A 16,256-nucleotide genomic window follows, 5' to 3' on the forward strand; every position below is an offset into this window, starting at 1 on the left:
TAGATTTCTGTCAGTTTTGTCCTGCATCTCGTCGGCGTAGTTTAAAAGTTGTCTCCCGGCGTGCGTGGGAGGCGGCTCTGGCTCATGCAGGTGTCTACAAGGGTGAAACCTGCGGTAGCACCATAACAGGAACTGCTTGCTGAGCAGTTTGTTGTGCTCCATTGCAGGGAGCATCTGTGCCGCATTGTGAAGGTGTTGAAGAAGGGACATCTGTGGGCTACCCGTCGCTGTCCGAATGGCAGTATTTTGGCATGTCTGTAGCTTTATCCACTGCGTGTCACTGGTTCCAGGCGATTAGACAGGTGCAGCATAGTTTAAAACCGGGTTATTACCTAGTCTTATTTGTTATTTCTGAACTGTTTTGAAAACCCTTCAAAGTCAAGAAAGTGAAAGGCAATATCTGTGTTAAAATTTTGTTTTACACTTTATTTGCAATAATTTAGTCAATATTCGTTGATGAGTAAATGCATTTAAAATTAGCCTTTCAACTTATAAGCTAATGATTTGTGTTTCTTTTTTTGTGTTTTTTTTTTTGTTTTTTTGATTTTAATTAATAAATAACACGAAGGTGAATTATGACTGAAATATGTTTTTAGAAAACATTTTCCAAAAATGCAAATCAAAAAAAAAAAAATAAAAAAAAAATACTAAGTACAAAGTACATTATTGCAAGATTTATGTATGTATGTATAGAGATATTAATAACTAAATTTATAAAATTACTAAATATTTTAATATCGCATTAGAACTAAATTAATTTATTTAAATACAGCATTCGGATACTAATTAACAACTATTTTTATTTATATTTAAATATATACAATAAAGGTGCTTCTAAATGTCTTTTTTTGTTTGCTTTATGAACATTTTTCGTGCATTTTCGGTTGCGACCAAGAATAACTTACGTAAAATATAATAATTAAATAAAAAATATGGATGTAAAAGCTATGAAATATCAACTAATATAATTTGGGTCAAGCCCGAAAAAAACGCAAAATGCCAACAAATGCATGCAAGTGTTGATTGGTTAAATTGGGCGAGCCAAGGAGCACCAAGAGATTTGGTGGCTCCTAAAACCCTCAGGCTAAAAAGCCCACTGATTGGTTGATAGACTGATTCATTTTTACTCGTAAATATTTTAAAAATTTATGTGCTTGTTAAAAATTTTTTTTTTGTTCTGGTTTTTTTTTTGTGAATGACATAAATTATGATTTAATGAACATTTCGCATCCACATCACATTTGCATTTATTTATTTATTTAATTATATGTAACTAAAACTATTCATTTAAATGCCTTTGTTTATTCTGAATCGAGCCTATAGATTTAATTCGAGGAGGAGAGGGGCGGAAGTTGCTATAAGTCGTTGCTTTGATTATAAAACTGCGCCCAAGTGGCTATAAAAGCGCACACCAACGGCTGCGACTATAACCAAAGCACGAGTTTTGTTATTTTTGTTGTTATGCTTTTCCGCACACATACACACATAAGTATGTTCCGCTAATTATAAAGAATTCGTATTTACTAACTGCATTGCTCTACAATAACCTTTTACAACTTTTTGTAATTTAAATGCTTGAATGGAAGCAGCAAATAATTGTTTGTGTGCGTGTGTGTGTGTGTGTGTGCAAGGGAGAGTTATGTAGATGAGCGATAAAGTAAAGTGTGTGGGCAGTTGAACTACATTACATAATTAAAATTATTAAATAATACAAAAATCATTTTTACTCTATAAATACAGATACCCAAGTAGGTATGTGTGTATGTATGTATGTTTGAGTTTGAGTTTGAGTTTTCTATGTACGTTATTGAATTTTGCTCTATCCTGGTTTTAGTTTAGAATTGCAGAATTTGATTTATCCAGTCTCTAAATTCAGAGATGCGCGTGTAGACGCCTGGCTGATTGGCTTCCGCACAGCCGATACCCCACGAAATGACGCCACCCAATTGGAAACGTTTATCCTCCTCGCGCTGCAGCACCATTGGACCGCCAGAGTCACCTTAGCATGCGCGGAAAATGTAATTGAAAAAAATAATTAATTGTGATTTTTACTCATAATTGTGCCTATTACTAGACATGCCCGTATATATACGCACCTTCACAGGAATCGTAGCCACCTTTCTTCCATCCAGCACAGATAAAGATGTGTGGTATGTGTTCAATGAAGCCGGCCGCCCGATACATGGATTCGCAGATGGTGTTGTTGATGACTGGCACAGCAACCTCTTGCAGCACGCTTGGCAGCGGTCCATTCTCGTAGAGACGTCCCCAACCGGTGACGAAGGCCGTCTGGCCGACAAAGTCAATATCACTGTTGGGCACACAAACGGGTATGATGTTGGGTTGGAAGACCACTGGCTCATAGAATCTGAAAGTGAAAAAAGCAGTGTAGGAAGTAATTAGAAATGCAGGGGGCACTCGAATTTCGTTATGTTTGCAAATATTTACTGTTGATTTTATAATATTTTTATGCAAGTAAAGGGTGATCAGACTGAAGGTACGTTTTCCAAGAGGTCTTTTTTGACAGATCACGCGTGACGTGACGCGTCTGATGTGACTGTCAAACTAAATAAATACTTTTTTTTCAGTATTCAACTCAACTACGTATGAAGGGACCTAAAGTTCAAGCCGACTTCGAACGGCAGATATTTTTTATGAGGAGCTTTTCATGGCAGAAATACACTCGGAGGTTTGCCATTGCCTGCCGATGGGCGACTGTTATTAGAAAAATGTTTTTCTTAATTTTTTGGTGTTTCACCGAGATTCGAATCTACGTTCTCTCTGTGAATTCCGAATGGTAGTCACGCACCAACCCATTCGGCTACGGTGGCCTCAACTACGTTTACCAATCGTGCAATTGTTTTACGAAAATCGACGCTCTATGAAAAGTGTTCATCGTGCGCTCAGTCCAAAGCGATGATACCCATTTTTGGCTTAATGGTTACCTCCATAAGCAAAATTGCCGCATTCGGGCTGTAGAGCAACCCCATTACATCCATTTAAAACAACCATTTAGTGCGGCCTATGGACCGGAAGAATCATGAGCCCATACTTTTTCAAAGCCGAGGTTGGTGTGAATGTAACAGCGAATAGCGTACGCTATCGCGGATGCCGGAAATTGAAGCCCACGCATTCATTCTTCACAACATTTGGTCTCAATAAGGCAGCGGATAGCGCTACTTGTCATACAGCCAGTGAAACAATGGATTTACTGCGCCGTTGTTTCGGTGAGCTATTTATCTCTCGTCTTGGACCAGTGGATTGGCCACCAAGATCGTGTGATATCAGACCTTTGAACTTTTATTCGTGGGGGGATGTAAGGTCTAAATGTTTTGTGGATAAACCAGCTTCGATTGAGACATTGAAAGCCGATGTAAAGGAAATATTAGTTATTAAGAAACGCATAACTCCATATCCTGGACAGTTCTATGCTGCTTGAACCGCATGCAGAAGATCGTCCTGGCTATTTGCGATCAGAGACTTTCCCACTTGCGTGGACTTTTACACACGGAGCCATCCTGCGAATAGGTCTGGTGGTGAACGAGGACGAGACAAAGTACCTCCTGTCGCCAAGCAAACAGACGGCGTACACGCTTATCGGCGTACACGCTTATCGGCGCCCACGTCACTGTTTACAGTTAAGATGTTAAAGTTTTACGGGAGTTGTTTATTTCGTTTGTTCACAGGAACCAGTACTAACACCGATAATCATGTCAACCTTGAAATCCAACGGGGAATCTTTCTTACCAACAAGTGCTACTTTGGACAAAGCAGGCAACTGAATAGTAAAGTGTTCTCGCGACGAACAAAGCTTAATATCCTAATGCACGTAATAGCTTTTGCTGTCATACGGTGTAATACGGAGGATGTAGCCTTCAAAGACTTATAATAATAAAAATAATTAGTTGCCATAGCGTCACCAGGTGGACGCATAGTGCCTTCACAAATGTTTTAAAATCGCTTCGGTATTCAGCTTTTGCCTGGAGATGAGACCACGTCGTATTAGAGTCAAACCACGTCAAGTGGGCCCCGAATTTTCCATCAAATTCCCGATTTTAAAATCAAATGCATTTTTGGATAGAGAATTTGTCACATAATAATTGCTGTGAATAGTTTTTTTTTTTATTTCGCTTTTTGTTTATGTTATTAACAATTGAATTTTTTTGCATGATATTGTTGTAAAATCAATATCTCAGAAACTACAATTGATAATTTGATGAAATTTATTTCGGTTACCGAAAAATGTTTACTCTACCGATTTAACGTTCAAAGACTGTGTATTTGTTGAAACAATAATTTTTAACAACAATTTTTATGAAAAATCGCAATTATTTTTGCGTTCTTCACGCTCTAAATGGACAATATTACAGTCAGATTAAGCGCACAATGCTCACCTTTAATAATCTGTAAAAAAAACTTTGTTCATCCAGTCCGTTCTGAAGATATCGAATTTTTTGTCTGTCTAAGCACTACGCACGAAAACGAACTTGCATGAACATGGCTTTGTAGAGTCGTACAGTCGCCGCAATTTCTAGTGTCAGGGTGCTGTGATTCCTAGTATGTTGCATAGATTTGAGGTTAGAAAAAAATTATTATGTATTGTTATGAAAATGGTTCGACCTGATGAGTGTTGCAATCCGTTGGGGAAAAAAGGTCATAATTGCGTACGTCATAATTTATTCCAAATAACCGCTCACTGGGCAAACAATATATCGGTAAATACGTTTGCAAATCATGTCGTATGAAGATATATAGAGATGGAAGTGTTACCGAAAGTGCAGCGTATATACGTCCAAGTCCACAGTGGGTATAATCTTGATATTTATATACATATATTGTGCATTGAATAGTTATTATTTAGGCAAATTTGGATCCAGAAATATAAAAAAGTTCTTTTATTTTTCTGATGGAGCTGCATCGCAGTACAAGAATAAATCTAACTTTTTGAACCTATATTACCTAAAAAAAGATTTCGGAATCGAAGCCGAATGGAATTTCTTCGCGAATTCCCATGGCAAGGGAGCATGCGATGGGTCGGCGGACCAGTTAAAAGGCTAGCCCGAAAAGCAAGTATGCAGCGTGTTGCTGGAAATCATATTCGCGATGCTAAAGCTCTTTTCGAGTAGGCCAAAGGTGCGTTTAAATCGATAGATTTTGTTTTTTGTTCGCAAAAAGATCATGATGCACATGAAAAAAAATCTCCAAACACTTCAATGAGGCAGTAGCTATCAAAAAATCGCGACAATTTCATGACTTCGAACCTCCAAGTAACAAAAAGATTCGAAGTAAAATCTTCTCCGAGGACGCATTTTGTTTTGAGACTATTATTACTAATTAAATTTTGTATGTTTTCATGTAGATATGGATGTATGTAAAAAAAATGCTAGTAATGAAACACCTCATTTTTGAATCCTTAATCTTTTCGTATGTCTTTTTTAAGTGCTATACGTTTTAGCGTATGATACCATGGGACAATGCAAGGCCAACTGCGAAGCGCGTCGTATTGCACCAGACTATACTGCACATCAAATCTTTACACAGTTTGACAAAAAATTCGATATCTTCAGAACGGACTGGATGAACAAAGTTTTTTTTACAGATTATTAAAGGTGAGCATTGTGCGCTTAATCTGACTGTAATATTGTCCATTTAGAGCGTGAAGAACGCAAAAATAATTGCGATTTTTCATAAAAATTGTTGTTAAAAATTATTGTTTCAACAAATACACAGTCTTTGAACGTTAAATCGGTAGAGTAAACATTTTTCGGTAACCGAAATAAATTTCATCAAATTATCAATTGTAGTTTCTGAGATATTGATTTTACAACAATATCATGCAAAAAAATTCAATTGTTAATAACATAAACAAAAAGCGAAATAAAAAAAAAACTATTCACAGCAATTATTATGTGACAAATTCTCTATCCAAAAATGCATTTGATTTTAAAATCGGGAATTTGATGGAAAATTCGGGGCCCACTTGACGTGGTTTGACTCATTAAGTTTGGTGGCGCTGATTTCGTCATTAAGATTGCGTTTCTGTGAGCTCCGGAATCATCCACTTTTGCGCGGTCCGCTTGGGTTTCAATCGATAGTCAATCTGCTTATTTCGGAAGCAGATTTCCGTAGTTTATGGACTCTCCAACTACATTTCCGCTCCCGGATTTCCAAACGCATCGGCTGTTGTTTACCAAGAATTCTTCTGTCTGGCCGCGATATGCGATGAATTACTCTGAGACATCGATTGACGAATGTTTGAAGTTTTCTGGCACTTTCCCCTGACATGTGACATGTTTTGCTTCCATAAACCAAATCGATTTCTCATTTGAATTGAAAAAACAAAGTTTGGTCTACTTTCAAATATTCATAGCTTACCATATTTTATTTTGGGAGGTAAAAGTGCGCTTTGCTTTTCCTATTCTAATCTCAACGTTGATTTGCACTGCCGTCTAGCGTAAACTGGCTTCCTAGATATGAGAACACGTCTACTTTTTCAACAGGTTTGCTCAGATATGGCACAGTCTATGTGCTGCTGAGTATTCAGTTTCATAGATTTTGTTTTAGAAACGTTTATTTTTAATTCAGTGATCAGCTCATCGACCTGCTTCTGCATGATTGCTCTGGGTTTTAGACAGCAGAGCTAAGTCATCAGCATAGTCTAGATCATTTATATATTCCTCGTCGATAGCGTGGCAAAGTATACTTCTTTTTGGTTCTTTATCTTTATTGATTTCTGACAGGGTAGGTGATTAGCCTGCCGCTACCAATCCTAAGTAGTGGGAATGCCCACCTGTCGCTGCTTAGCAATAACGCCTTCTTACTACTTGACTGCTTGAAGCGCCATCTGTGTGTCACATTTTTCTGGCAGAAGGATGGCTCAGATGGTTGAGGACTTCGCTAAATTCGGTGTGTCTGCGCTATTACCGAGGTCGCCCGCGGAAGGAAGGAAAAGTAGTTGGGGTTGAGGAATGAAATTTTTTTGTTTGAAAATGTGCGAGGTCCGTGCTGTACGTGGGATTCAAACCCACAACCTCTTGAGCTCCAAGTATTGTGTTTTAATTAGGTTCCATATTTTAACCGGCGTACCTCTGGGTTCAACTGAGTCTCGTGTGCTTTGACGACTGAGACTATAAAGTGCTTTTGCGTTTTCAAAACCTACAAAGACTAGATGCAGCGGCTCTTGCAGTTCATCGGTTTATTCTATTAGTATTCTAAGCGGTGCTATTTGATCTACATTCGCCTTGTTTGGATGAAAGGCAGCTTGCTGTTTCCGTAAATAGCCATCAAGTGTTGTACTACTTCTGTGTAAAATTACCCTACAGAGAACCTCTCATCGCTCTCAAAAGCATTACACCGCGCCAGTTTCCGCATAGAGGTGGATCTCCTTTTTTCGATACATAAATTAAAATACCGTGGCTCCATTCTGATGGAAACGACACACTGTTTCACATTTCCTTGAATAGGTCGTTTTCAGAGTCTTATAGTAAAACTTCAAATGTATTTCTTTTGTGGAACATTTTAGCCCACTAGCTGCTACCTGAGATGGTTTTAGGGGGGCGCCTGGTTTATGAGGTCTAAAAATTGCATCTCTTTGCGATTTTTTTTAAGGAACAAATTAATTTATCACTGCAAAGTTTTTTCTATCTTTTAATGAACATTTAAAAAGTATAAAAAATTTTTGTACTGGTTAAAATAAGTTTAAAAAAATGTTTAGCATAGAAATTAGTAGAGCGCTGCAACGCTGGAGTTTCCAACTGGGGTACAAGATACAGCTCGTAATTATTATCTAAAGCAAAAAATTCAAATGGATTTCTAATTATCATGATTTTCTATTCTAGATGAACTAGGAAAACTGAGAGAAATTCCAAAATTTCAACTTTTTGGAGGTTTTAAAGAAAAAAATGCCTTTCTATAAAAAAAACTTCACTTCAACTTGGTATAAAAATCTTGAAAATTTTTTTTTTATCTATTTTGTTAGTTGAAATAGAAGAGAATTTAATACTGAAGGGAACAAGGTATGATTCAATTCAAAGAAATGATAAAAATGAAAAGTCGAGAAAAGAAGATAAAGTTTGTACTATAGCTGTCCGGTCACAGCGTAACTACCTAAAGCTCGCCTACCTTTGGCCTTGTATCTACGGAAATATTGAGAATGTGGCTCTGTAACTTTGTGTGAATATTCTGAAATATATTAGGAATCGCTTAAAACGTAAAAAAAAAAATTGATTTTTTTGACCTTATAAACCAGGCTGAAACCTACTGAAAGCTAGCAGATCATATTTGAATACTGCAAAAACGGGGTTTACCGCAAAATTCCATAAGTATCTTAACTCTCTTTAAGACACACTTAAGTTGAAGCTTGTTAGTTTTTTTAATAGGCCTCAGAAGACAGGTGCGTAGTACAGATATTTCAAATCACTAACCTCAGTAACGCCAAGTCGTATTCAAAAGTTCTCGCATCGAATTGCGGATGCGAAGCCACAATTTGTACGCGTCGTTCCTGGTAGCCGTACGGCTCCTCCTCCTCTGCCAAATCGTATTCGCCCATGCGTAGCAACAGATCGGATGGTGGCACACTGAAAGCAATTAAATATTTGTAAGCAATTCGAATTGTTTGTAAGTGAATTAAGCAATCATTACTTTTCCACACAATGCGCCGCCGTGATGGCCCAATTCTCATTCAACAACGCAGCGCCGCATTTGTGTAAATAGGTTGACGTGCGCCACTGGCGCAGAGATATTTGCCACGGCCAACGTCCAAAGGCGGCATTCGAACCGCCCACAACGCGTGGTACGGGGAACATGGGGCGACCGCAAACTGAAAATGGAAACAATCGTAAATATAAATATAAATATTTTTTTAATTTAATGTCAACAAATTTTTTTGAGATGAATTTCACTAAGGTTATAAAAGTGGTACTAAAAATTTACAAAAAGGAAAAATGGTTTAAATTATTTTGATTTTTCATAACTATGCTTTGCACTGTATTGGACAAAATTTACTATTCCTGAAATTCTAAGAAGAGTTGCCTCGCTTTTCCTCTTTTCCTATTTCCCGACTGGGCGGAGATTACTTGAACGCTATTACTAGGATTGATATAAAGCTTCTTAAGTAGCCGCCGAAATACATTTCATTGTCATTATGCATAGATGCATACATATATATCTGGGGGTTAGCGCTAAGGCCTTAAGATCTACTGCGCTCTCTATTCTACAAAATACCTCATCCAAACTAAGTTCTTTTGGTAAACCCAAGTTGTTATTGGGCAGGTTTAAGCGAGTGCACCTCTTTTCCGGCCGCACCAGACCAATAGTCTTACTTCTACTTCTCAATAATGGTATCGCATTCAGGAAACAGCTGTAATTGTGTTTCTGGAGACGGTTCGCAGAATCGTCAGTAACCATTGGATAATATCCCGAGACTGTGCAGATGACTTCGTAGTCGCCTATAACCGAAAAGAATGCCTTACACTGTTCTCAATACGCTCTTAGAGAAGTTTATGATATTCTTGGGTCTCTTCGGATTGTACTCTTTCAGTCTCTCAGTAAGAAATTAGTTCGGCGTGGTTCCACTGTGCGATACCAGCGTGAGTTCTGTAGTCTTAGTTTCTCTTCTTTTAAAGTACTTACGAGTTATTGAATAGAAGCATTTTTGCAACTCACTTTTTTGGCCGAAAATCTTACAATGTTTGTCAACAGTGCAACGTTTCTTAAAAAAATTGCTTGAAACCCAATATCTACATATTTTTAGATAGTTTGTGGCTTTAAAAGCCCTTCTATCAACCGTAATTACTTCAAAAATAATAAATGACTGCCTGAGCCTTCTTAAGGTAGTAGCCCGGTGTGACGGGTTCAAAAAATCGATTTTTTTCGGAAGAAAAACATCTTAAAAATTTCAGAAACAAATTTTAATTATTTTTAAAGTTATAGCTAAAATAAGAGAGCGCGCCGTAGTGTGTATGAAAGCGTGTGACACGGCAGCAGCAGCTGTTGTCGAAACTTTAAACGCGTTTTTCTCAAAACCATGCTTTCGAAATTTCGGGGAATTACTGACTCAGAACTATTCAATCGATTTGGCTAAAAATTTAACCCGTTATACTAGACACACATATCTAGATCCCGGACCTTTAAAATATTTAATTTTTTAATAATAAGCTATTTAATTTAAACAATTTTTGAAGAAAAAAAAAATTAGTTTTGAGAACTTTTTTCACAAGTCCGCCATTTCGTTTTTGTTTTTTTTTTTTTAATTTTTATGTATATTTTAGGTTCGGGACCTAAAATAAAGTCTACAGAATAATAATCTCTTTGAATTTTTTATTTAAGGTGACTTTGGAAGGCTTTGTGTTTCCCCGAACCAACTCATCTTTTTTTAAGGACTCCACTTTGACGTCAAACATTTTAAACAAATTAATATAAAATTAACTTTAAACATTTTTTTTGTATACTTCAAAACACCAATAAAAACATGAAAAAACTTTAAAACGATCGCATTTTATTTTCTTTTTGAAAAAGATTCATGAAAAACGTCGAAATTTCAGTCGTTACACCGGACTACTACCTTAAGACGTTAGCGAACTTCAACATAGTATAATTAGGTTGGGTTCCTGTACACGAAGAACATGATGGAAATAAAATAGCGGACCATCTAGTTAAAAAGGGCAAATATGCCCCAATTAGTTCCGAGTCTTTCTATGGACTTACAAAGATATACATTAACGTGCTTCACGAGTGGTTGGAGGAAAGATATTCGTTGAACACTGGTTTTTTTGACAGATCACTCATGATCAGTCGAGTCAAATTAAAAACATAATTTTTTCAGTATTCATTGACACTGCATCATGGAAGACTTACGCCTCCACAACGTTTACAAATCGTGCAAATATATTACGAAAATCGATGCTCTGTGAAAAGTTTTCATCCCGCGCTACGGTCAACTTATTGTGTGTGGTGATGAAGCCCCATTTCGCCTTAATGGGTACGTCACCAAGCATAATTGCCGTATTGCGGCTGAAGAGCAACCCGAAGCCATTCAAGAATAGCGATTACATTCATTGAAAACAATCGTTTGATGTGGCCTATGGGCTGGAAGAATCATCAGCTCATACGTCTTCCAAGCCGAAGCTGGTGCCCATGTAACAGTGAATGGCGAATGTTATCGCGCTATGATGAATTAGTTTTTGATGCCGGAAATTGAAGCCCGTGATCTCCACAATATTTGGTTTCAACAAAATGGCACTACTTGCCATATAGCTCGTGAATAAATGGATTTACAGCGTCGTCGTTTCGCTGAGCAATTTTTCTCTCATCTCGGACCTGTGGGTTGGCCACCAAGATCGTGTGATATCACACCTTTGGACTTTCATTTGTGGAGATATGTAAAATCTACATGCTTTGTGGATAAACTCGCTTCGATTTAGGCATTCAAAGCTAATATTACTAAAGTTATTCACGAGATGCCGACCGAAGTCTTCCAGTGAGTCATTCAAAATTGGTGTTTACGGATGGCCGAGTTGCGGCGCAGTTGCGGTCAACATTTGAAAAGGATGGTCTTTAAAAAATAAATGTCATGAATAGTTCTATGCAAAAATAATAAAAATTGCCCAATCAATTTTCATTATTTTATTTCAATTTAAAATTCTATACCTCTAAATTGATCACTCTTTATAATAAAGTTTAAGTTGGAAGTCGTGTGAAATTTAAGTAGATTTTTGATACCTGTTAATCTTTGTTTATACACTTTGGTATTCTCAGCACGAAAAGCAAAAACAAAATCTATCTTTTCAATGTGCCTTGCCTTTGAGAGTAAATAAAATCATCTTCCCAAAAGAGATATACCTCTGAGCTTTCGCAAATTTGTTATACAATCCCTGCAAGAAAATTATTGCGCTAGTCAGATTAAATGTTAGTATAGGCACCGTTTCCCCCACGCTACAAGTAGTTAACCATGCAGATAATTTGAAGCTGAGAAAGTGAAGGGAGACAAATAATATTACCATGCAGATGCATTAAATATTATGCTAAACTTACTACCAATCGAGCTATGCGGTAAGCAAGTAGCTGCCAATACAGCTCTTAGTTTAAGGGAAATAGAGTGAGTTTAGTTTCTAGCCATAACGGTCACTCGACCATATTAGAGAAATTCTGCTGCATTCCTTGCGACTTTCGTACTATCAAGGATATTAATTTACATAAATCCTTTATCATAATATTTTCTTCGAAGGAAATCTCTTTCTTTATTGTAAATAAAAATGAAATAAATATCTACACAGTTGGCTAAAAATTAGATAACAAAGTAGGTGGAGGGCTTTACTTCGAAAAATTGGATCTAAAGCAATCACTCCATCTACCCGAGCACTGTAGTGTATTTCAAGCGGAAGTCACTGCTATTAAGGAAGGACTTACAGCGTTAAATACAAGAGTATTATTCACCAGGAAAGTCATTTATTCAGATAGACAGACAGTAATAAAAGCGCTAGAGGTCCTAGGCCTATTGGCTGTCGCCAGACCTACCTACCCACCGCCACCGCTCCATATAGTTTAGTTAAAGTTATTTAACAATCAGTCAAGCGTACCATGCTTAATATTACCAGGGAAGGCTTCAGGAGAGGAAAAGTGATGTCATCTAAAAACATGGAAGTACGAAGGCTGCGGCTTCTACTTACACTGAGATGATATCACTAAGGTGGTCGAATTCGAAAAGAAGTTCAGAATTGAACTGAACTCTGAGCTAAACTGGAGTAAACCTGTATTTGAAAAGAAATTCTAGGAGTGTACTCTACACTGGTACACAGAACACAGAAGGCAAAGGCACTGGAATTTGCGGCTCCAGAATGAAGCGCTCTGTGCCAATGGGTAGATCTACAAGCATCTTCCAAGCGGAGATATATGATATTAGTCTATATGCAGAGATTAACATAGACAGAAATGTCAAGAATGAGCGATTTACCACTCTGAATGACAATCAGATGGCACTCATGGCCTTATCGTCCTGTGCGGTCTCGCCTTTAATACGACCCGAGCCCTTCATTGCTATGGGATAACACTCCATCAAGGAGAAGCTCAAGAGTGAAGAGCTAGGGCTAAGGAAGGCTTGCAGGCACCAAACTATGAGGCTACGCCAGGCGAAATCTTTACTGGGAGGGAGCATCAAAAAGAGGTTTAAAAAACTCATAACCCTCCCTAAGAATAAATTGAAAATGGTCACGGGCAGTCTCACAAGCCATTGCAAACTACGCAGTCTGCACATGATCGGGATTTGGTCTATGGACTCTTATCGTTCCTGCTTCCAATCTCAGGAGACTCCAATGCACTTGCAGCGCTGCAGCGCCGAGAAGATTGAGACATCTTCGCCATTTTTAACCAGAAGAAAGGCACATACGCTTAGTCCAACCCAGCTCTATCTTAAGTTTAATAAGGGAACTGGGTCTGGATGAGGTACTGTGATGAGTAGAGGGCACAAAAGATCATGAGGTCGAAGTGCAAACCTCTAATCTATCCACCTACAACCTATGGGACACATAGGAACAGAGCAATGAAGTCATGCGTGAGGTTTGAAATAAATAAGCGTCGCATCATTTCAGAATGATTCTATTTCTCTGCATGGCTTATATAAATCCAATTTGCAACACTTCCAATTTGACCTGTTTCCACAAACACTCCAGCGAGCATCCTTCATACTCCTCACTTTTCAACACGCCTTGTATACTTATGCACAAACATACAAAAATATACACTCACACTTACTTATACATATGGAAATATTAATATGCTAATGGTTTTGCTGAGTATATGCGCACATATGTACAATGCGTTTCGGGCTGCATGTGGCATGCTACATGCCCGTTTCCTTCATATGCCTGCGTGCAGCAATATATCGTTGAAGAGGCCGCACGGCAGACCGTTGCCAGGTTCATAATCAATTAACCTTATCTGCGGCATTAACGATCGCAACAGAGCACCGTAGCCTGGTTTACAGTTAATGCAAAGGAGCGGTGTGGAAAAAGTGCGGCAAAAATAAAAATAAATGCAGAAAAAAGTAGTACCAGATAAGAAAATAAGAGATTTTTTTTTAATTTGACTGGCAAATATGCCAGTCAGTGGTGCTTTGGCGTTCTGCATTTTCGCCAAAGATTTCTTCGTTGTGCGTGCGTGAGTGCGTGAGTGCGTGCCAGTGATCTGTGTGCCATAAATGGTAAGCCATACAGGTCAAATGTGCGTATAATACAAACTATACTTTTTCTCCATATAACAGCGTATTTATGTATGTAAGCACATCTGTGCGCCTTGCATTCGCACATAAAATTTAAGTCAATGTACCGAGCGTTGGCTGTCGCCTCTTTTAAAGTTGCCATAAGCATGCGCCATCGTCAACCCATCAAGCAATCAACCAACCAACCAACCAACCAACCAACCAACCAACCAACCAACAACCAAACAAATAACGAGCGCCTGACTGACCGATTTTTGTTTTGAGGCAATTATTGCGTTGCATGAGGACCGCCAGCTGAGGATGCTGAATGAACAGAGATACTACTATGACTTATTTGCCGAGCGCAAGACAAACGACGCAAAGCGAGACAAGCGTGTAATCTTTGTGGTGGACAGTCAAAGGCACGCAAATAGACGGTCGCTCACGGTGCTGGTTAGTTGATTTAATAGTTGCGACCGGCACATAAAACACCATCAATGTGGCATGTTGCATGCGTTCAGTAAGGCAGACCAGCAGACGTACGAGTAAATGCCGCTGGCAGGCGTACCCGTACCGCGAAAAGTTGACTGTGCGTCAGTAGCCCGCAGTGCAGTGCACTGCCTGCACCCAGGCATAGCCGGCCAAAGTCAGGTTTATTGGGCCAATTTTATGTATTCATATGGATTTGTAAAGCTTTTGTAGTTTTTGTATTTCTTTTATGTTACGTTGGGTAGCCATCATTAGCTTACATTCCTGTGCGATACTCGATTTTTGGTCCCACTTTAAGATGAGTAACAAAATACATTCCAAATGACTTCTGACAACGCGTGTATCCTGGGTAAAACAGAACAAGTAGAAAATCTTGCTTTCAAAATATCTCTCCCTTGTATAAAATAAAGTTCTAAACTATTTGTGTAAGCTAATAATATCAACATGCCTATCAAAGTAGAAAATCCTGTGATTCGGCACTGCAAAACCTTGTTGCTAGGGTAGAGCAGGCCATCGACAGGAGGGACTCCGCTATGGGCATCTTTTTGGATTTAGAGGAGGCGTTTGATAATGCCACTTTCGACAGGTTATGCAACTCTGCCCTGGCGTAGACCAGGTGCTAGTGAATTGGATTCATTCAATGCTAGCCCAAAAAATCGTCAGGGTGCGGGCGGAGGAGGATCTGCTAGTGTCATCCGGGTTTAATAGAGGCTGTGCCCAAGGTAATGTGCTGTCGCCATTGCTTCATTTAAGGTGGTGAGTAGAGGATCGATCACCATTGACCAGAGCAATGGAGACAGCACATCAAGCATATGCGGACGACGTTGCCTGTCTGATAACGGACCCTTCGCTTACGAACATCTGTAGAAAAGTACAGAAAACTACGGATATGATTGACACTCGGTGCTGGGCTAATGGGCTATAGGAAAACCCCACCAAAACTGGTATTGTCATCTTTGCCAGAAAGAGGAAGCTTGATATACTCATTCTGCCTAAGCTATAAGGAGTCATAATCCAGCTATCCAAAGAAAGCAAACATCTTGGAGTAATCCTAGATAGTAAGCTTTTTGGGAAGACACACGTTGAAACAAAGATATCCAAAGACAGCTTTCTGGTGGTACACGGGTGTCTTTGGGAAAACATGGGGTCTTTCTCCTCGCAAGATCCTATGGATCTACTCAACTAGGATAAGACCTATTATCATCTATAAATCAATGGTCTGGATGAGTAGACTCTCTCTCTCCTGTAAGTCAGGAGAACCTTATCGAGACTACAACGCTCTGTAGCCATCTATTGCACCGGAGCTTTTCCGACTACTTCAGGCCCGGCATTAGATGCTCTAGTTAGTCAACCACCATTTGATGCTTTCATCCAAGGAGATGCCTTAAAGGTCATCTGCAGACTGAAACTCAATGGGAATTCGTGCAGACCCTATCCGGCATTGCACAACAGAGAAGGCATGAACTTCGATCCAACGATTCTCTCCATGCCACTTAACTCCATGACATCAAGAGTCGTACTTGAAAAGAGATACAGTGTGAAGACGCTCATTGTGGTCAAACTATGAAAATGAGCC

General features: G+C 38.7%; 1 protein-coding gene across 1 annotated transcript in view; it reads right to left on the reverse strand.

Annotated features, from left to right (window-relative positions):
- Positions 1-1,835: 1,835 nt before the first annotated feature.
- The window catches only part of LOC129245693 (mucin-5AC), a 66,528-nt gene continuing 52,107 nt past the window's right edge, over positions 1,836-16,256 (reverse strand). The window contains exons 5-8 of the mRNA XM_054884033.1: positions 8,641-8,818; positions 8,424-8,576; positions 2,097-2,368; positions 1,836-1,999 (exon numbers count right to left, since the gene is read on the reverse strand). Coding sequence (XP_054740008.1) covers positions 1,836-1,999; positions 2,097-2,368; positions 8,424-8,576; positions 8,641-8,818 — 767 coding nt within the window. The remainder of the gene's footprint in view (positions 2,000-2,096; positions 2,369-8,423; positions 8,577-8,640; positions 8,819-16,256) is intronic.

The sequence above is a fragment of the Anastrepha obliqua genome, chromosome 4 (assembly GCF_027943255.1).
Source record: "Anastrepha obliqua isolate idAnaObli1 chromosome 4, idAnaObli1_1.0, whole genome shotgun sequence".
NCBI lineage: Eukaryota > Metazoa > Arthropoda > Insecta > Diptera > Tephritidae > Anastrepha > Anastrepha obliqua.